This window comes from Natrix helvetica (genome assembly GCF_964273705.1).
Source record: "Natrix helvetica genome assembly, chromosome: 15".
In the NCBI taxonomy this organism is placed as follows: domain Eukaryota; kingdom Metazoa; phylum Chordata; class Lepidosauria; order Squamata; family Natricidae; genus Natrix; species Natrix helvetica.
The window spans coordinates 3,466,757-3,488,687 of record NC_138565.1 but is presented as its reverse complement, the minus strand read 5'-3'; the positions used below and the strand labels follow the sequence as shown (position 1 = coordinate 3,488,687).

The 21,931-nt window shown below is 47.8% G+C and overlaps 1 protein-coding gene across 2 annotated transcripts in view; it reads right to left on the bottom strand.

Annotated features, from left to right (window-relative positions):
• Positions 1 to 6,370: 6,370 nt before the first annotated feature.
• The window catches only part of CCDC180 (coiled-coil domain containing 180), a 36,338-nt gene continuing 20,777 nt past the window's right edge, over positions 6,371 to 21,931 (bottom strand). For both annotated transcript variants that reach the window (XM_081967200.1, XM_081967201.1), the window contains exons 22-38: positions 20,760 to 20,906; positions 19,896 to 20,040; positions 19,621 to 19,737; positions 19,027 to 19,125; positions 18,177 to 18,272; positions 17,305 to 17,498; positions 16,048 to 16,124; positions 14,347 to 14,467; positions 12,683 to 12,766; positions 11,886 to 11,958; positions 11,142 to 11,283; positions 10,432 to 10,592; positions 9,694 to 9,831; positions 9,392 to 9,503; positions 8,699 to 8,804; positions 7,194 to 7,332; positions 6,371 to 6,590 (exon numbers count right to left, since the gene is read on the bottom strand). In XM_081967200.1, coding sequence (XP_081823326.1) covers positions 6,459 to 6,590; positions 7,194 to 7,332; positions 8,699 to 8,804; positions 9,392 to 9,503; positions 9,694 to 9,831; positions 10,432 to 10,592; positions 11,142 to 11,283; positions 11,886 to 11,958; positions 12,683 to 12,766; positions 14,347 to 14,467; positions 16,048 to 16,124; positions 17,305 to 17,498; positions 18,177 to 18,272; positions 19,027 to 19,125; positions 19,621 to 19,737; positions 19,896 to 20,040; positions 20,760 to 20,906 — 2,083 coding nt within the window. In that variant the 3' untranslated portion in view covers positions 6,371 to 6,458. The remainder of the gene's footprint in view (positions 6,591 to 7,193; positions 7,333 to 8,698; positions 8,805 to 9,391; positions 9,504 to 9,693; positions 9,832 to 10,431; positions 10,593 to 11,141; positions 11,284 to 11,885; positions 11,959 to 12,682; positions 12,767 to 14,346; positions 14,468 to 16,047; positions 16,125 to 17,304; positions 17,499 to 18,176; positions 18,273 to 19,026; positions 19,126 to 19,620; positions 19,738 to 19,895; positions 20,041 to 20,759; positions 20,907 to 21,931) is intronic.

The window sequence follows — 21,931 nt, the reverse complement described above, 5'->3', positions numbered from 1 at the left end:
GGGTTGGTCAATGGCACCCAGATCTGATCAATGGCACTCAGATCGGGTCAATTGGCACCCAGATCTGGTCAATTTCCTTCGGGGTGACGAGGAGGCGCGCCCCGCGGGCGAAGGCTTGCCAAAGCACCCGTGGAGACCCCAGACCCACCCCCGCCCCGCCTCCTCTCCCTCCCCCACCCCCCCGAGGCGGAGAAGAAGCGGATCGAAGCGCCGGCTTGGGTTTAGGATGGCGCTGGGGAGAGCCAGAAGGCGGAGGAGCCGAAGGGAAGCGCCCGCGGGGAGAGGGAAGGAGCGCGGATCCAGGGCCCGGGGGAGGGGATCGGGGGGGGGGGGGGAGGCACGGCGCGGAAAGGGGCGGAGAGCTAATGTGACTCAGCCACCGGCGAGCAGGTAAGGCAGCCTCCCCCACCGCCCCGTTTCCCAAGGGGTGTGTGTGTGTGTGTGAAACTACACCGCCCACTAGAAGAAGAACCACGCACAAAAGCGGTGGGGAGCTAACGACGCTCCTGAGCGTGTGCAGAAAGCCAGTTAGCCAGCCCAAGGGGTTTAAGCTGTCTCTTTGCAAAGAGAGAGAGACAGAGAGACAGAAAAAATAGGAAAGAGAGAGAGAGAAAGGAAAGAGAGAGAAAGAGGAAAGAGAGAGAAAGGAAAGAGAGAGAAAGAAAGAGGAACGAGAGAGAGAGAGAGAGAGGGAAAGAAAGAGGGAGAAAGAGAAAGAAAAAGAGAAAGAAAGAAAGAGACCTCTCTCTCCCCTCCTCCAAAAGAAATCTGGGCTGTCAAGGCTCTTTTCTCCTGAAAGATAAAACCTTTAAAAGCTCCTTTTAAAAAAACAAAAACAACCTCCCAACGTGATCGAAGCCGTCCCCCCCCCCCCAATCTGACAACTTCATCTCTCTTCAAACCGATGCTTTGTTGCTGGAGCAGAAGAAGAAGGGGGCGAGAAGTCATTGCAAACCTCTGCCCCCACCCACCCACCCTGTGCCATTTTTATTTCAATTTTTTTGGGGTGGGGATGGGGATGGTGGTAAAATTTAAATTTCATTTTGATCGCAGGTGCAATAGGAAAAGGGCGCCGGTGGGAGTTGCTATGGAAATGAGAAGACTCTATTTGATATGTGGGCATGTGTATGTACAGTGGGGGGGGTTTAAAAGATTGTGAACAACACAAAGTGTTGGCAGTGCAGGAATTCATCCCGGAGGGTCACAATTTAGGGCTGTGTTATTATCACAGAAAAGAACCTGCTCCAGTGATAAGAGCTGCAAGAGAGATGCTTTGATCTCTAAACGGAAGAAAAAACAAAATATCCCACATTTAGGTAAAGATAAAGCACATCTGTGCTAGTCGTTCCAGACTCTAGGGGGCGGTGCAGATCTCCGTTTCAAAGCCGAAGAGCCAGCGCTGTCCGAGGATGTCTCCGTGGTCATGTGGCCGGCATGACTCAAAGCCGAAGGCGCACGGGACGCTGTTACCTTCCTACTAAAGGTGGTCCCTATTTTTCTCTTGCATTTTTTTACGTGCTTTCGAACTGCTAGGTTGGCAGAAGCTGGGACAAGTCACGGGAGCTCACTCTATTACGCGGCGCTAGGGATTCGAACCACCGAACTGCCAACCTTTCTGATCAACAAGCTCAGCGCCTTAAGCCACTGAGCCACCGCATCCCACATTTACAACAGGCTTATTTACAGGTTGCAAAATTGGGCCTTTGTTTTGGGCTGTATATAAATATCTATATTATTTTCTGCAGGGGAAACAAAAAAAGAAATCAAACGATGGGAATTTGGCTGCATCCACAGCAAAGGTTTTGGTCTGAGCTGCCGAATAAACCCGGATTCGCCTTCCATGCTAATCCTAGTTGGATTTGTCTGATGAGCGTAACGGAGAGGCAGAGAGATGCCAATTCTGTTCGCTCGTCTCCTTGGTGTCCCGTGACCTCACCTGTAGGGAACGTTGATTGCATTTGGCAAGTAGACATGGGCTTAAAGAGAAAACTGGATTAATTCGCTTTTCTGCTTTAAAAAAAAAACACCCTGGGGTTTCCATAGAATACAAGCATCTTGGCAGACAAGAGCCAGCAGCGTTAATCCAGGCCGACATCTTCAAGAGTCGGTGGAGCAAAGGAGGGGTGGAAAAATTCACAGGCTTCTCCCATATTTTCCTTCTCTGGGTTGGAAAGAGGCGATTTTCCTCTGCAGTCAGTCAAACAGTAAAAGCCAAGTGGAAAAAAAATAGGCTCTAAGACAGAGGATGCCTACATCAATCTACAACAGAACAGAACAGAAATCAGAATAGAATGGAATAGAATAAGGAATGGAATAGAATAGAATAAAATAGAATAAGGAATGGAATAGAATAGAATAGAATAGAATAAGGAATGGAATGGAGTAGAGTAGAATAGAATAAGGAATGGAATGGAATAGAATAAAATAGAATGAATGGAATGGAATAGAATAGAATAAGGAATGGAATGGAGTAGAGTAGAGTAGAATAGAATAAGGAATGGAATGGAATAGAATAAGGAATGAAATGGAATGGAGTAGAGTAGAATAGAATAGAATAAGGAATGGACTGGAATGGAGTAGAGTAGAATAGAATAAGGAGTGGAGTGGAATGGAGTAGAGTAGAGTAGAATAAGGAATGGAATGGAATAGAATAAAATAAAATAGAATAAGGAATGGAATGGAACGGAAAGGAGTAGAATAGAAAAAAATAGAAATCAGAAGAAAATAGAAGAAAATAAACAATAGAATAGCAATAGCAATAGAATATAGAATAGAAAATAAAAATAGAAATTAGAATTGAATTGAAAATAGAAAAGAATAGAAAATAGAGAAAATAGAATACCAATAGAATAGAATAATGGAGTAGAGTAGAATGGTTTACATATTGTGGTTTTGTATTCTTCCCATTAATGTTTGGTGGACTTTTGGTTGAGGTCACTTGGCTGAGAGAAATACTTTTAATAAATATATACAGTGCATTCAGAAAGTATTCGGACCCTTGCTTGTCAATTTTGTTATGCTGCAGCCCGATTCCAGAGTTGTGGATTTGTTTTTTTTCCTCATTAATCTTCCCTCCATACCCCATAATGACAAAGTGAAAACATAATTTTAGAAATTATGAAATCCCTGTATATTTAGAAAATCCCCAAGAAAGCAAATTTAAATGCAAATTCCCTTGGGGTTTTTTTTCTCCCTGTGACACAAATCTCTCTCAAATGTTCTTTTTCAGGACAATTCCCCCATTACAAGAAGGAAGGAAGAGAAGGAGAAGGAAACAAAAAAAAAGGAAGGAAGGAAAGAGAAAGAAAAGAAGGGGAGGAAGGGAGAGAGGGAGGTAATTGAAATCAGGAGGGAAGGGAGGGAAGGAAAGAGGGAGGAAGGAAGCTCTCTCAAAACGGGCACTAAGCGAATCATTGTAAATCGAGGATTATCTATTCTATTCTGTTCTATATTATCCGTGGCTTACAAAGAGTTGGAAGTGATTCAGGAGTAGGAGTAGGACCAAACCGTACGCAAAGACCAATTTTTATATCTGAGTGACTACAGACCCGAGAAGACGGAACAGATGAGCGGTGTGTGTTGTTATCGTAGCTATTTTTGACCAAGGGTTGAGTCAGAAATCTTGGCTGATGAGCAGAAAAATAATCTAGAGGGTTTTTATTTAGCTGCTCACCGAATCAGGACGGAGCGTCAAGGAAGTCCTCGATTTACAACAGTTTGCTTAGTGACGGTTGCAGCATCCTTGCGATCCCGTGCTCAGATGCTTGGCAACTGGCATGTACTTTATGACGGTTGCAGCATCCCCGGGGGGGGGGGGAGCGACGTGATCCTCCTTTGGCGACCTTCTGACACGCGAAGTCAAAGCCGGGTTCGCTTAACGACCAGGCCACTAACGTATCCAGCGCACGACGCCTCACTTGGGTGAGAAAGGTCGTAAAACGGGGTGAGACTCGCTTGTTTCGTTTAGCCACGTGAAATTTTGGGCTCGAAACTGTGATCGTACGTTGAAGACGGCCTGCCACTGGTCCGGGTCGGAGATGTTTTGTTTTGTGACTCTTAAATTTCACAGCAATAGGTCAACATAAGACTCTGGATAGAAGCCCCAGAGAGGGTGTCCTGAGCACAATGTTTGCCCTGCCCAAAGGTGTGTGTTAGTGCATTTGCATAGCAGTCTTTTATCCGTGTGCTCTGGGGCGTGGAAACCTGCCTGTCACATGCGTGGCTGTACGTGGGCAGGCAAAGCTAGCTAAACCAATCTCTCTCTATAACAATGGCTGAATGTGTTTGTGTGTTCCAGCGTAACTCTGGAACGCCTGGAGCAATTTCAACCAAACTTGGTACACAGATGACATACTCCCTGGAGACGAATACTGTGGGGGTAGACACCCCTAACACCCCTCAGGGGTGTGTGTTCTGTTACAATACAGCCTGTTGGGCCCAAAAATGGCTTCTACTGTACTGCCGTAAAGTGACTTCTACTGTACAGCGCAGTGGAGTTGGCATGGTTAACGGCTTTGCAGCACTTGACAAGGGGGCTCCCTCTAGTAAGGGTGGAAATTCAACATTAGAAATTAAGTTTGCACAGGGTTCAGAATGTGATCTTAGTATCACCTGCTCTATGCAATAATCCGGCTGTTATTTTGCTTTTTTAAAAAAGAAAATAAAAAAAGAAAACGTACGTTTAAGAAAAAAAATTCACGGCTGATTTTTTTTGTCTTTGTAAAAATTGTGTTCTTTTCTTTTGGCATTTTCCAAATAATTATTTTTTTAAAAATGTATGCGAGAGAGAGGAGAAAAGAAAGCTCACAACTATTCGTTAACAACCATTGGAAGATGAAAAAAAAGGGGGGGGGAGACTTACGACTGGTCCTCACGCTTACAACGGCTGCAGCGTCCTGGGGGTTATGTGACTATTTCTGATCCTTTCCAAACAAGCTCCAGGAAACGAAGTCAAAGGAAGAAGAGGGAGTTGCGCGATTACTTAATTGCAGTGATTTGCATAACGACCGTGGCAAAAACAACAACAAAAAACAAACAAACGGTCCTTATGCCCAGTGGTTAACACCGAAGGAAAAGAGTCCCTCAAACTGATTTTAGTTACCCTGGATCTGCTTTTGACAATGTTCAGTTTTCTATTTGAATATTTGGTACAAATCTCCAGGAGTTTCTTTTCAGCTGGGATAAAGTATAGAAATGTTGAAATTAATCCGTGAAGCCGGTCTAATGAAAACAGATCGTGAAAGTCCCATCGGTTTTAAGTTTGGCAGAGTGAACTGGGAAAGGTTTAAACCTCCCAGGCGAAGGGATGAAGCCCTGACAATTAGCTTTAATCGTCACCCTGCAGCTCAGAGAGAAGCTTTATTTGGCTTTCTCTCTCTCTTCCTCTCTCGGTGGAGAGAATCACTTCCATATTTAGTAGAGATCTGGTAGGAGGGGAAACGCAGAATGTTTGACGAGCCAACTTGCACACAGCTCGAGAAAAAGGACACTAAAACAGATTAACAGAGTTGGAATGGACCTTGTAGGTCCGAGATGGCATGCCAAAGTTGGCACTCGGAGCCCTCTCTGCGGGCACCGTACATACGCACGTGCCTCCCACTGGCCAGCGGGTCTTCAGGTCTCTGCCACGTATGCGCAGGCGGTGGGGCACATGCGTGGGACGTCCCGATAAACCCCTTTTATTTAATTGACTGTGAATTCCTCTCCAGCAAAGTCTTTCCTCTCCCACAATCTTTCAAAATAGTTCACAATTACCGACCGTTATCAGGCTTGGAGAGTGGCCGGGCCAATATCTTTCAGATGCTGCAATACTTGGCAAGAATGCAGGAATGAACTAATGCCCTCCTGCAAACTCCACTCCCCTTTCTCCCCTCTTTTATTTCCTCCGGGAGGGGCCACTCATCGCACACCTGTGGCCTTACTCTCAAGTCAACCGCTGTTCTTTAGCTGTTCCCTTCGTCTGGCAACTCTGCGCATTCGCACACTGGGAACAGGCTCCAGTTGTTCCTCTGCCTCACTGATCTCTGACTCTGAAGGCAGCTGATCACTGTCAGACGGCCCTGGTCCCCTCTCTGCCTCCGACACAGAGCCCTCATCAGAGCCTTCCCCAGACTCCAGGACTGGCCCATCTTCCTCCCCAACCTTTTCACTCTCCGAATCTGCTGCCAACTCCGCTGGCGGGACACAACAGTGTCACAATTAAGTATTACTAACTAGATGCCAGCAGGGGAATTCTGGGAGTTAAAGTCCACAGGCCTTAAAATCGATAAGTTTGAGAAACGCCGATCATGCATTCTTTCGGAAGGTGTGCAAGATATGCAAAAATAGCAGCGTCTTGTTGTTTTTCAGATTAACATTTTACTTTTCCTACAGCTTTGAATAATACGTCTATATCGCACAAACGAGGAAGGGGGGGGGAAGAGGGAAGGAGACGTGGGTCGCGGGAAATTCAAACGGGTTCACAAGTAGAGCTGTTTGATTTTCTGCACAGACTTCTTCCACCAATGGGCCCAGTGTTGGGTTTTCATGAGGTGAGCGGAGTTTTCCTCCTTGATCCTGGAAAATTCCATCTTGAGCGTTTCCTTGAATTTCTGTGTAAGCCGAAGTAGAACATTTAAGTATCTGGTTGTGTTTGGCGTTTAAAGTGACCAAGAAGTGATTTTAAAAAAAATACAAAAATGAAGTTTTGTATTTACTTGGCAAGAAGGCAGGAATGAACTAATGGCCTCCTGCAAACTCCACTCCCCTTTCTCCCCTCTTTTCTCTCCTCTGGGAGGTCCCATTCATTGTCCACCTGTGGCCTTACTCCCAAGTCGACCCCTGTTCTTTAGCTCTTCCCTTCATCTGGCAACTCTCCACATGCGCACACTGGGAACAGGCTCCAGCTGTTCTTCTGCCTCACTGATGTCTGACTCTGAAGGCAGCTGATAACTGGCATACGGCTCTGACCCCCTCTCTGCCTCCGACACAGAGCCCTCATCCGAGCCTTCCCCAGACTCCAGGACTGGTCCATGTTCCTCCCCAATCTCCTCACTGTCCGAATCTGCCGCCAGCTCCAATGGCCGCTGGCGGGCCACAACAGGGATGGAAGATACATTTGCTCATCCCAAAGTTGCTACCTTTGGACCTAAAGAGTCTCTCTTCCCACCAAAAACTCTGCTGTTCCAGGAGAACCCTGAAGTCCGACTATGTACCGTGTAAACGGTGTCTCTCTCTTCCACCGCAGCGACGTGGCCCAACGTGGTTTTGGCTGTGGTCACGGAGGCCGTTTCTTGGAAGATAACCTGATTCAGGAGACTCGGGATGGTGGTTTGTGGGATGCCTGGCCAGGTTCTGCAAAAGCCAAACAAACAGCCCCTCTCCCCCAAAAAGAGGGGGATCGGAGGATGTTCCCGAAGGAATAAATAAGATCACTGCCCTTTTAAAAAGTTTTTTAATCAGAAAAGTGTTGGCCTGTGCGGAAGCAGAGAGGCTCACTCTTGAACGTAAAAATAAAGGGGGATCAGAATATTTCGGATCTGGAACAGATTTTATGATTGGTATAAGACAAGGTGACAAGACTGGAACAAATTGTATATACTGTGATTGGACAGAAGGTTAGACAATGTATTAAGTAGGCTAATAGTGGTTGAGACTAGCTGTATATAATGTGAATGTTTGGTTACTTCGAGTTCGCGGTACTGCATTGTTTTAAATGTAAAAATATATTTTAAAAAAAGAATTAGGAGGCTTGGCAACTGGCATGTACTTATGACGGATGCAGCGTCCTGCCCGGGGACACACGGTCCCCCTTTTTGCGACCGTCTGACGAGCCAAGCCAGGCTTAACGACCATGTCACGAATTTAAGAACTGCAATAATTCGCTTCACGGCTGGGGCGAGAAAGGTCGTAACAATGGGGCGAAACTCACTTAATGGCCGTCTCGCTCAGCAATGGGAATGTGGGGCTCAATTTGGGTCATTAAGTCGAGGACTGCCTGTAGGAAGCATCGCTTTTGTCAGCTAAGATCTAGGTCCCAGGCTGGGCCCATCCGAAGCGGAGCTGGGCAATGGGCTGCCATCCAGGCACCGCAAAGGGGGCAGAGGCTTCTGAACGAGGCTTCCCAAGAGCACGAAGCCGACTCCTCGTCCCAATAAAACCGCCTTTTATTTACGTTAAAGGGAATTCCTCCCCAGCAAAGTCTCGGCCGACAGTCTTTCAAGGGTGAATTGACAACCACAGACCTTATCAGGCTTGGAGAGCTGCCAGGCCGATATCTTTCAAACGCCAGGCTGTAGCTGCAATTACTTGGCAAGAAGTCAGGAACAGACCTTCACCCGAATGAATGGAACTAATTGCCTCCTGCAAACTCCACTCCCCAGTCGCTCCTCTTTTATTCCCTATAAGAGGGGCCTTTAACATCCACCTGTGGCTTTACTCCTGAGTCGGCCCTTGTTCCTTAACTGTTCCCTTCTCCTGGCAGCTCTGCGCATACGCACACTAGGAACAGGCTCCACCTGTTCTTCTGCCACACTGATGTCTGACTCCGAAGGCAGCTGATAACTGGCATACGGCCCTGGCCCCCTCTCTGCCTCCGACGAAGAGCCCTCATCCGAGCCTTCCCCAGACTCCAGGACTGGCCCATCTTCCTCCCCAACCTCCTCACTCTCCGAATCTGCCATCAGCTCTGCTGGCCGGCCACAACACAGAGATACGTTACCTGCTGCCCCGTTCGGCCACCAGTTTCCGTTCTTCGACTTCTAAGGAGAGGCCGGCTTTTTTACGACGGATCAGAGTGATGGTTTTCTCTCGGACTTTTTCCGTTTCTGGCGAAAAACATAGACAGGGTGAGAAAGAGGCATCATTTTGATTATCCCCTTGCTGTGATCCAGTCACGTAAGCACTGTAAGTTATCGCAGGGAGTCCTCGACTCGCAACGATTCATTCAGTGGCCGTTACCACGGCACTGAAAAAAAAAAAAAAGCGACACGGCGGTTTTTCACACTGTCGCACTTTCCCCGAGGTCAGGGGATCAAAATTTAGGCGCTCGGGAACGGGTTTGTATTTATGACGGCTGCAGGGTCCCAGGTGTGTGTGTTACACAATCCTCTTTTGCAACTACTGACAAGCGATGGGGAAGCCAGGTTCACTTAACAACCGTGTGACTAAGTTAAGGAGTGCAGTGATTCACTTAACAATAAAAGGGCGTAAAACGGGGCAAAACCCGCCCAACAAATGTCTCCCCTTTTCAACAGAAAATTGGGGCTCAATTGTGGCCGTTAAGGTGAGGACTATCTGTACAAATTCTCTTCCCCCCCCCCCTTCCGCAGGCGGAGCAACAATGCTAAAGGAACAAGGGGGGAACTTGGCGTGTGTCTGAAGCTGAGGGGGTGGCCAACTGGTGATGTCTTACTTCCTACTTGCACGTCGTCGATGGTGAGGCTGTTGTCCAGCTCCATCAGGATGGTCTCGGTGCAAGTGGCCAAGGTAGAGACAAACTTCTGGGCGCACTCCGTGATGCACACCTGTGGTGGGGACGACAGGTCACCATCAGGAGGGTGAAGAAGCTGGCACACAAAGAGAACAGGTACCTAGGAGGGCTCTATCCCAGATTAGAGTCCTTGCTCACTCAAGGGGCCGTGATTGGCTTGGGGAGCGGGGGGTGGGGGGTATTGGGGGGGGGGCTCTGAGAAGAGGAAAGGAAAGAAGAGGTACCTCCAGCCTCTTGGTGCAAATGAGGATGCTCTCCACTTGCTCGGCCTGCCTTTTCTCTTCCTTCTGGCACAGGGCTTCCAGCACGGGGATATTGTCCGGGTGACCCAAACTGGTGTGTAATTGGGCCATGTTCTTGTCCTTGAATCGAAAGGGCAAAGCTCGCTTGGATGTCCAGCACATTTCCCCCCCAAAAAAACAACAACCCTGTGAGGTGGGTTGGGCTGAGAGAGAGAGAGAAAGAGACGGACTGGCCCAAAGTCACGCAGCAGGGTTTCATGACTAGAACTTACCATCACCTGGTGATTGACTAGAACTCTCCATCTCCTAGTGATTGGCTCAAAGTCACCCAGCCGGTTTTCGTACATACTAGAATTTACTGTCCCCTAGTGATTGGCCCAAACTCACCCAGCTGGCTTTTGTACGTACTAGAACTCACTGTTACCGGGTGATTAGCTCAGTGTCACCCAGCCAGCTTTCATAGCTAAGGGCAGGACTAGAATTCACTGTTTCCTGGCGATTGGCCCAGAATCACTCAACCAGCTCTCTTGCTTAAGGTGGGACTAGAATTCACCGTCTCCTGGTTTCTAGCCTGGGCCTTCACCACTAGACCAGACTGGCTCCTTGTGGCCAGTAGTGGAAAAGATGGTAGCCAAAGGACAATTTTGGTTTTTTTTTTTTTTTTTAAATCAGGAGGAAAGAAGGAGGTTCAAATATTTCAGGGTCTTTAAAACAACGTACTTTTATAGCGTTCCATTTCTTCAGCTGGTCCTGCAGGTGAGCCCGGATCTGTTCGGTGGATTCGGCAAGGAGCTGCTCGTGATCCTTTAGAATTCTGCCGATGGCCAGACGGACGACCTGAGGAAGCTCTTCCTCGAAAGTCTTCAGCTGGGCCCGGAACTCTGGGAAAGTAGTTATATATTTATGAATTATATCGAATAATTAATCAGCGTCCATAATATACATTTAACACAGAGAGGTTTACGGACGGAGGGAAGACGACAAGAAGAAATTTGCTTAAAAGGAAAATAAACCTGTCCAGAAAGACTGCTGGACATAGAGTGTAGTCTGTCTGTCTGTCTGTCTACCTATCTATTTATCTATCTCCTCTCTCTCTCTCCCCCTCCCTCTCCATCCTCCCTCCAAGGTCCCTTCCAACTGTTATTCTGTTTATATGTCTGTCTGTCTATCTAAATATCTACCTATCCATCCATCCATCCATCCATCCATCATCTATCTATCCATCCTCTCTCTCTCTATCCAACCATTCATCCATCTATCAGCTCTCTCTTTCCGTCCGTCCGTCCGTCCATCCATCATCTCTCCCTCCCTCTCTCTCTCTCCCTCCCTCCCTCTCTCTCTGCCTCCACCAAATTTATATGCAATCCATCTCACAATCGTGTGACTCTGGGCAGCTAAATTCCCCTTTATCAAAAATGCAGCCATATTACCAGAGATGCAAGCAATGTGGTACTCGTCGGATTGGAAAAGATAGGTGAGCATCTTCTGACCCAGCGCATCAATGCACAGGTCGTAGGTTTCTTGGAGACAGTCCGGCTTCGTAATCTGATGCTTGTCCTTTTTGTAGAACTCCTTTTAGGAAAAGAAGTGGGAAGCAGGGAGAAAAGCATCGTGTTAGGCAAAGCCTGCTTTTCGGTTGCTCAGGAAGTACCAAAGAACTGCAAAAGGAATCATCTTCTGTATTTTTTAAAAATACAGTTTTTACGCTCTGCAAACCTCCTCAAAACGGCCCGTTTTTCGCAAAAACGGGCCCGTTTTTTTTTCTTCCAATAAAAGGGCATGAATAGCCCTTAGGAGGCTTGTAGAGTGTTCCAGGAGGGAAGGGGGAAACGAGCCAAAAACGGCCCATTTTTCACGAAAACAGGTCCATAAAAAAATTGCATAAATAGCCTTTAGGAGGCTTATAGAATACTCATGGGGGCTGGGGGGGGGGGCAAAATTGGGCAAATAACGGCCCATTTTTCACTCATTTCTGCGCTCCCCAGCCCCCAGGAGCCCTCTAAAAGCCTCCTAAAGGCTCTGCATGGCATTTTGGTGAAAGGGGCAGGGTTTCAGGAGGCAAAAAATGCTGTATTCGGTGTATAAGACGCACCCAGATTTTCAGCCTCTTTTTTGAGGGGAAAAGGTGCGTCTTATACTCCGAAAAATACGGTATATTTCATTTAAGCTCCTACCTCAGCAACGTTCATGATGTTGTCAAAATTATCCCACATGATACTGAAGATGATGCCGGTGAAGTAATCCGATCTAGAACAACCCATTTAAAAGGAGGCATTACTTCACGCTCTTTTTATCGCTTTTCTTTTTTTTAAAAAAAGTGCCAAAATAAAAAAACTTAAAAGAGCAGATTTTAATTTATTTTATTTTTTTTAGAAAAATGACAGGCTTGTCAAACGCAAAATTATTCTCTTTAAAAAAAAAGCATTCATGGCTAAGTAGCTTTATGGGATTAGGAGGGGCGCTTTGATTTTTGACGTCGCTTGGTATCTGCTGCGTTAGGAAGCTGCAGATCACAGGCTGAGACAGTATTGCCTAAGGTGAAGGTAAAGCTTCCCCTCTCACATACATGCTAGTCCTTCCCGACTCTAGGGGGCGGTGCTCATCTCCGTTTCAAAGCCGAAGAGCCAGCGCTGTCCGAAGACATCTCCGTGGTCATGTGGCCGGCATGACTCAACGCCGAAAGCGCATGGAACGCTGTTCCCTTCCCACTAAAGGTGGTTCCTATTTTCCTACCTGCATTTTTTACGTGCTTTCCAACTGCTAGGTTGGCAGAAGCTCTGAGACAAGTCACAGGAGCTCGCTCCATTACGCGGCGCTAGGGATTCGAACCGCCAAACTGCCGACTTTTCTGATCGACAAGCTCAGCGTCTTAGCCACTGAGCCACCCCAATAACATGGAACATTTAAAAAGTCAATTAACTCCGATAAACTCCATGTCTGTGGAGCCTGGAAAGTAATAATCTGGACTCACTCTGCCTCTCTTGGCTGGCCTCCGAAAATCAGCAACTTCCTGTCGGCTTTAGTAAGTCGGGTGTATTTTTGGATGGAGTTCCCGCTGCATTGCAAAGAAGACAATTTAACAACGGCTCTGTCAACCTGTCAGCACAGCAACTCTTTAACCCAGGAGCGCATTAATTTTATCAATGCCACCGGGAGCAATGAACTTTGGAAATTAAAATAACACTGCGGTCTGACCTAAGCACAGTACACAAAATTGTCTGCAACAACGTCCCACCTGTCACTGACTACTTCAGCTTTCAACCTCAATAATAATAATAATAATAATAATAATAATAATAATAATAATAATAATAATAATAATAATAATAATAATAATACTTTTTATTTGATTAGCCGCAACCCTCTCCCAAAGGACTCGGGGCGGCGTACAATCAAAACAAATAAAAATACACATAAGACAAACATATATACAAAAAGAACAGAGACATATACATATGTGCATGGAGGAGATAGACAATAGATGGAAACTCAAGGTCAACCGCTCCAAACTTGATTGCGGAAAATATGACTTCAGCCACCGAGTGGCCAACGCCTGGAATGCTCTACCTGACTCCGTTGTTATATCGGGATGGATGGATGGATGGATGGATAGATAAGATAGATCGATAGATCGATAGATAGACAGACAGACAAGATAGATAAGATAGATATAGATAGATAGATAGATAGATAGATAGATAGATAGATAGATAGATAGATAGATAACATACATAGATAAAAGATAGATAGATCGATAGATAAGATATAGATAGAGCGATAGATAAGAAAGACAAGATATAAGATAGCTAGATAGATAGCTAGATAAGATAGATAGATAAGAGATAGATAGCTAGATAGGATAGATAGATAAGAGATAGATGATAGATAGATAGATAGATAGATAGATAGACAGACAGACAAGATAGATAAGATAGATATAGATAGATAGCTAGAGAGAGGGGGAGAGAGAGGGAGAGAGAGAGAGAGAGAGTTAGAGGTACGTAGAGAGAGAGAGAGAGAGAGAGAGGTAGGGAGAGAGAGGTAGGTAGGTAGGTAGATAGATAAGATAGATAGATAAGAGATAACTAGCTAGCTAGCTAGCTAGCTAGCTAGCTAGGATAGATAAGAGATAGATGGTAGATAGATAGATAGATAGATAGATAGATAGATAGATAGATAGATAGATAGATAGATAGATAGATAGGATAGATAGATAGGATAGAAAATGGATAGGTACAGATGGACGGACAGGCAATAGAGGGTTGGAAGGGTCTCCAGAGGTCTTCTAGTCCAACCTCCTGCTCAAGGCAGACCTTATACTATACCATCCCAGTCAAATGGTGGTCCAGTCTCTTCTTGAAAGCCTCCAGTGATGGAGCATTCACAACCTCTGGAGGGGAGTCATCCCACAGATGGATTGTTCTCATTTTAAGGAAATCTATCCTTAATTCTAGGCTCTTTGACAAGCTTCCATCCGTTGCTTCTTGTCCTGCCCTCTGATGCCAGAGACTAGAGAATAACTTCACCCTCTTTACTCCGTGACAGCCCCACCAGTACTGTCGTCCCCCCCCCCCAGTCCTTCTCTTTGCTAGATTAGACACGCCTACTTTATGGCATTCAAGCAGGGATCCTTACCTTCCTGAGAATTTGGTGATGGAACTCGATTTCTTGGCCAGCAGGTAGGCTGCTCCCAAGGAAAGGCTCTCGCGATGACCCCCCGCAGTAAACAAGGGCGGTAGAGCTTGGTTGGGAAATTCTGAAATCATAAGAGAGGAGAAGATGGAACTAAGCAAGGGATCGGCAAAGGAAGCACCGAGGTGAGGAGCGGCGGCTGAGGACTTCCTGATGACCCAACCGAGAAGTCGCTTTCGCCGAAACGCCATTCTTGGCCACGTTGGGTGAGGATCTAAGGCGACGTTCGCCTTGCCCCCGTTCTTTCCAACCGTGGAAGGGCCCTCTCCATTCAAGGTTTCCTCTTGGGGGCCACGCCGGCGTGGCGGATGGAAACTGAATTGTCACCATGTATCAGGCCTGCACCCCTTTTTTCTTTTGGATCTTTGGCCTGCCACGCTTTCTATTATTCTACTATGCATTTTCTAATGTGGGAAAATGGGAGGGGGGATTGTATGGAGTTAGATGCTATGTAGCCATAACAACGTTCCTTTCTAGAAAGCCAAGGTCATCCTTGGTCTTTGCACTTCTGCACCTGACCAGAACTGGATGGGTGGAAGTTGCCAGCATGGCAGTGGGAGATTGGACCATGTGACGGGCTGGTGGATGTGGGGACAAGATCGTGAACTTTCAACTGGGTGGGGAAAACCGGGAAGCTTTCAGATTCGAGTTTTCCCAGATGTGCCAACATGGCTCTCTTAATCAATTGGAACTTTGAGGAATGCTTTCCATCGGACTCTGATTTAATTTTAGATGCTATTTGGAATCCTGACACCACGTCTGTCAAGTCAGAGGTTCCCTGACTTTAAAAAGGTTTTTCTGTGGCCAACAGTGTCCTACTCCAGGGGAGGTGCTCATCTCCGTTTCACGGCCGAGGGAGCCAGCGTTGTCCAAAGAAGTTTCCGTGGTCATATGGCTGGCATGACTATATGCCGAAGTGCAGGGAATGCTATTACCTTCCCACCGAAGTGGTACCTATTTATCTACTCTCATTTGCCTGCTTTTGAACCGCTAGGAGCTGAGGCAGGATTATAGACAGTTTAACAGAGCTGGAAGAGAATTTGTAGGTCATCTAGTCCAACCCCCAAACCCAAGCAGGAGACCCTGCGTCATTTCTGACAGATGGAAGTCCAGTCTCTTCTTGAAAGCCTCCAGTGAGGAATCTCCCACAACTTCCAAAGGCAACTTCTGTTCCTTTGGTTGATTGTTCTCACTGTCAGAAAATTCCTCCTCATTTCCAGGTTGAATCTCTCCTTGGTTAGTTTCCATCCATTATTCCTTGTCTGGCCTCCAGGTGCTTTGGGCAATAGCTTGATATTGGAATGCTGCTATCCTGTCTCCCCTGGTCCTTCTCTTCTCTAGACTAGCCGTGCCCAGTTCCTGCAACTGTTCCTCGTGTGTTTGAGCCTCCAGTCCCCTCATCATCCTGGTTGCTCTTCTCTGCACTCTTTCTAGAGTCTCAATCTCTTTTTTATAGTGTGGTGACTAAAACTGGACACAGTACTCTAGGTGTGGCGTTACTAAGGCTTTATAGAGCAGAAATGGGAGCTCACACCATCACCTGGTGCTGGGGTTTCAAACTGCCAACCTTCTGGTCAACAAAGCTAGCACTTTAACGGCTAAGCTGCCCCGTCCTTAGCCTGCATCAAAAGTGCTGTTCCTCACCACCTCGGTCTGTTCCAGGCAGTCCGGCCGCATCCTTTTCGTGCTGAGCCTCTAACATCTTTTTTCCACGCACATACCTGGATTGAAGGGAAGAGAGAAAAACGTCAGCGTTCCCGAAATCAGCCCCTGGAAGTGTTGAATGAGGCAGAGGCAGAATGTCCCACTTAGGTTAAGATAACCTTCAATATTACTGGTCAACAAACTGAAGACAATGGGCTGGAGAGGTTGTTGTGTTGGCTGTCTTGTGCTTTAGAGCCCACTGACTTGGATATGCAGATAGTCCTCGACCTGCGGCCAACAATGAGCCCAAGATTTCTGTTGCTAAGTGAGACAGTTGTCAAGTGACTTTCGACCCAAAAGTCACAGTTCTTAAGAGAATAGCTGCAGTTGTTCATTAGTTCATTGCGAGCCACAGTGGCACAGTGGTCAGAGTGCAGTACTGCAGGCTACTTCTGCTGACTGCCGGCTGCCTGCAATTTGGCAATTTGAATCTCACCAGGCTCAAGGTTGATTCAGCCTTCCGTCCTCCTGAGGTCGGTAAGATGAGGACCCAGATTGTTGGGGGTGAAAGGCTGACTCTGTAAACCACTTAGAGAGGGCTGTAAAAGCACTGAGAAGTGGAATATCAGTCTAAGCGCTATTGTTATCTTCCTCCCTCCCTCCCTCCCTCCCTGTTAGAATGGAGTATTGCACGCTAACTATGCCCACTGACAGTAGTTCAATCCTGACCGGTTCAAGATTGAGCCAGCTTTCCATCCTTTCGAGGTGGGTAAAATGAGGACCCAGATTGGTTTTTTGGGGATGGGGGGTGGGGGCAAGAGGTTGACCCTGTAAACCGCTTAGAGAGGGCTGTAAAAGCACTGTGAAGCAGTATATAAGGGCTATTGCCATGGCAAGTCACACTATTGTTAAGTGAATCTGTCTTTCCTCCCATTGCCTTTGCTTCTTGGAAGGTCGCAATCGGGGATCACGTAACCCAGGGACACGATGGCCGTCGCAAATATGAGCCAAGCGTCCGCATTCTGATCACATGAGGATGGGGATGTGTATGTAAGCCCTTTTTCTCAGTGCCATTCTAACTTTTTTGAGCAGTTCAGAGAACTGGCAAATACCACCTCGGGCTGGCTCCAGAGTGGGGAGGGAATGGAGATTTTGTAGTATCCTTCCCCTGCCACGCCCACCAGGCCACGCCCACAGACCCCGTAGTATAAAACATTGAATTTCACCACTGCCCCGAGGCGTTCCTTGGATGCTCACCCGGTGAGGTTTCGGATCAGGTGGAAGGAGGCGTCATCGAAGGCCGGTTTCCCCATCCTGCTCGGGTTGAGGACAGGCGTATACTCCATGCCCATCACGGTGACTTTGTCCTCCGGGAGGGACAGATCTGACGGCGCGGAGCTTATCATGGAGTCTTGAACTAAGACGACGGGCAAGGAAGCAATATCTGGTTCCTAAGAGATAAAAATGTAGGAGCAACAAAGATTCCTTTATTAGGACATCCGGCAGCCCCGGCAAAAATTATCTCTCTCTTCGCACTTAACAAGTCCACCTGGAAGGGAGATGAATAGTTATCTGCCACATCTATTCATTGCCGCCCCCTGCCTTTTATGTCCAGAGTTAGGGTAGGGCTTTGCTAGCAGCAGTGGCTCTTTTGTCCCAAGGACCGGCCCATAGATTTCCACTGCTCTCCTCTCCTCTGCCATATCTATTCATCTCCACCCCCTGTCTTTTATTTCCAGAGTTAGGGTAGGGCTTTGCTAGCAGCAGTGGCTCTTTCGTCCCAAGGATTGGCCCATAGATTTCCACTGCTCTCCTCTCCTCTGCCTTCTTGTGCATCCGCGCGTCAGGCACTGGACTCAGTTATTCCTCCTCTTCCTCATCCGCCACCTCCAGACCTGGGGGCTGTTGACTCTCCATTTGAGGGCTGACGGATGTCCTAGGCTCCGCCTCTGTCTCTCTCTCTGACAGCTCCATTCCCTCTTCCCCTTCGGAGCTCTCAGGTTGCCTTGATGCTGACCCTAACTCCCACGCCTCCTCCTACTCTGATTCAGCTGCTGGAGGGGCAGGCCACCACACATTGCGAAAACTGGAGTAACCAGGAGAATACATCTCATCAGAAATATTATTACCTGGATCCGGAGCTGACAGTTGAGATATTTACATCTCTTCTTCAGTTCTTCCATGACAAACTTGGTAAACTCGTAAAGTCTTTCTGGAGTCATGCTCTGAGGGAAGGAAGCGAAGAAAAAAAATAACATTAAAGTAAAGCACCCTCGAAACCGCTTAGCATAGGAGATTTAAAATGCAGGTAGTCCTTGGCTTACAACTGTTTGTTTCGTGACCGTCCAAAGTTACAACGGCACTGGGGGGGGGGGAAGGGACTTGTGACCAGTTTTCGCACTTACAACACACGTTGTGGCATCCCTATGGTCGCGAGATAAAAATTCAGCCCGCTTGGCTAACTGGCTCGTATTTATGAGGGTCGTAGTATCCCGGGGTCAGGTGATCCCCTTTTATGATGAGCAAGGTCAATGGGGAAGCCAGATCTGCTTAACGACCGTGTGACTAATTTGAGAATGTTGTTTGGTCTTACCTGAACTGCATGTCTAGAAGTGAGGCGTGGGAGGAGTCATATGTGGGTATTAACACGGCCCATTTGCCTGGAGACTGAAGTAAATTTGAAGCCACTCCCTGAGGTTAATTTGGGGAGTCATGAGGAGGAAGCAGAGGGAGTGGCTTCAAATTTATCTCAGTCTCCGGGCAAATGGGCCGTGTTAATACCCACATATGACTCCTCCCACGCCTCACTTCGGAGACCCGCAGGGATTCACTGAACAATTTGTCGCAAGAAAGGTAATAAAACTGCACAGAGCTCACTTAACGAGTTTCACTTAGCAACGGAAATTTCGGGCTCGGTTGCGGTCGTTAAGTCGAGGACTACCCGTGCTGGTCTTGGAGTCAAACCCCCTTAGAACCTACTTCCTTGTCCACGTTAGGGTGGGTGCAGGCATCGATCCTCTGGACGAGCTTCTCCAAGTAGTTATTCAAGGTTTGGGTTTGCCAGTTGGATTTCGCCACCTGGAAAGTGAAGAGACCAGCCCTCAGTTAGAGGACCCTCATGGAAGAAGGCAAAAGGCGCAAGAAACCGGAACCTGTTGTGGCCCGCCAGTGGCTAGTGGAGCTGGTGGCAGATTCGGGCAGTGAGGAGGTTGGGGAGGAACCTGAGCCAGTCCTGGAGTCTGGGGAAGACTCTGATGAGGGCTCTGTGTCGGAGGCAGAGAGGGGGTCAGAGCCGTATGACAGTTATCAGCTGCCTTCAGAGTCAGACATCAGTGAGGCAGAAGAACAGCTGGAGCCTGTTCCCAGGGGAAAAATGAGAAAAGAAGGAAAAGAAGGGAAGGGAGGTCAGAGATAGAGAAAAGGGAGGGAAGGGGAAGAGGGAGGAAAGTGAAACAGAGCGAAAGGAGGGAGGAGAAATGAGAAAAGGAACGAAGAAAGGTGAGATAGAGAAAAGGGAGAGAGGAGAAAAGGAAGGGAAGGAGGAAAGGGAGTGGACTTTCTTTCTCTTGGTACCTCTGTCTTGATTTTCACTTGAATATTGGTTAGAAACCGCTGGATTTTCTCCAAGAAGACTCGATCCATAGTCAGGTAACGAAACCTGTTCTCAAACTTGCTGATAATTTCCGTAGCCTGGTTGGGGAACGGGAGGGAAAGGGACCACATCACCAAGAAGGATGATTCTATTTAACCCCCCCCCCCCCCGATGGAGCCGATCGTGTCACTCCCTTCCCACGCTCTTCCCTGAACCCCAACTCTGGGTTGTTTGGAGGAGTCCCTCCGTGTCTGACCTGCTCCAGGTAGCCGGTCTCTGCTTTCTCCATATCAATCATGATCAAGCCTTCGACAAACTCGATGCGCGAGTTCTCCTTCTGCAGCTGCTTCATGAAGATCTCGAGCTCCTCGGGTGAAAAGTTCCCACCGTCTGCGAAGAGTCTGAAAACAAGAAGGATGGGTCCGAATTGGCTGGCAGGTCATTCAGGAGGGAATGCCGGTGGAGCTGGGGGCAGAGTTGGACGATGAGGAGTTTGGGGAGGAACATGGGCTGGTGCTGGAGGTTCCGATGGATGCTCAGCGTTGGACACAGAGATAGAACCAGGGCCGTCTGACATTTCCCAGCTGCCAGAGAAGCAGCTGCCTTTGGAGGCTGAGATGAGTGAGGAGGAAGAACAGCTGGGGCCTGTTCCAGATGCGCGTATGCGCAGAGCTGTTAGGAGAGGGGAACAATGGAGGACAAGGAGTCGACTCGGGAAGCAAAGCAATCCTGGACACCGAATGGGGAATAAATAGAAGGAAAGGGGAGTGGTGGTCGTAGGAGACAACAGTTCGTATTTCTGAAGATTTTGCTCATTGTGTTTCGTGCCACAAAGACTGCCTGGCAGAACTTAATTTGCAGCCTTTCGGCCTTGCAACTATTCACAAGGGACTGATAAGGTCTGCGGCTGCAGTTAACTCCTCGAAGGACTCTTGCCTGGACGTTTCGGTGGGTGAATGCAATTAATTCACAAGAGGTAAATCAAGAGGGGTTTTTTTCGTGACCAGGAGTCTGTTTCTTGCTTCTGCTAAGGCTGGGCCAGAACAGAACCGACCCAGAACAAAGGAGAAATTTCCTGACGGGGAGAACAAACGGAAACGCTGCCCTGCCTTCTGGGTACCTGCAGGCTTTCAGGAAGTCCGTGTTAGAATCTCGCAGTTTGCCCAACGCTTCCTCCAGATACTGTCTGTAGCTCCGCATGGAGACCTGGAGTACTTCCACATGGTTCAGCAACTCCATGTGGAGGTTGCGGCTGAGGGCCATCACCCTATGGAAGGGAGAGAGTGGACAGCAAGACGTCCCTTTGAAATACCCTTCGGAGGCGGAGTTAGTGCGGGGCCTGCCATTCTGCTAGTAGAGCGATGCCAGCTGACAGCCGGGCATTAGGAAAGGGAGGAGGGAGGGAAGAGAGGATTGGACAGTAAGGAGGAATTAGGGGAGGGACGGGAACCAAGCCAGGTGAGACGCGCCAGCCAGCCCAAGGTCAGCCATCGGAATGCAGAGCTGGAAACTGAGGGTCTGTTTACCCAAACAATATCCAAGCACCCAATTGGACGTTCATTGATGAAAGGGATAGGTAAGTGATCTGCAAGTGGGCATCGCACACCGCCCAGACTGAGGCTATCCTACGAGGATGGATTGAGCATTGTAAAGATAACGCTTGGTGACCTCATCAGTTCTGGGGAATGACCAAGGATGAGCATGAGTGCACTGATGATGTTACGTAGTTGGGTTATGAAATGCCTGCCAAACGCCACCTAGCTTAGAGAGCACCAAGGACCCCGCAGACCTCCTCCTCTTCCTCCACTCTCCACACCCCATTCTCTTCTAGCACTGATCACGTTACCTAGTTGGGTCATGGAATGTGTGCAAGAAAACAACCATGCTCAGAGAGCACCAAGGATCCCACAGTTATCTTCCTCCTCCCTGAAAACCCAACTCCCTTTTAATACTAACGAGGCTACCTAGTTTGGGTCAGGAAACATCTGCAAGAAAACCACCGCTCAGGGAGCACTGATGATGTTACATAGTTGGGTTATGAAATGCCTGCAAAAAGCCACCTAGCTTAGGAGAGCACCAAGGACCCCACAGTCCTCCTCCTCCTCCATGTTCCACATCCCACTCTCTTCTAGTACTGATGAGATTATCTAGTTGGGTTGTGAAAAGTCTGCAAGAAAACAAGCAAGCTCAGGGAGCACCAAGGACCCCACAGTCCTCCTCCCTGCCTTCCTTCTAGCACTGATGATGTTACTTAGTTGGGTTATGAAACGTCTGCAAGAAAACCACCAAGCT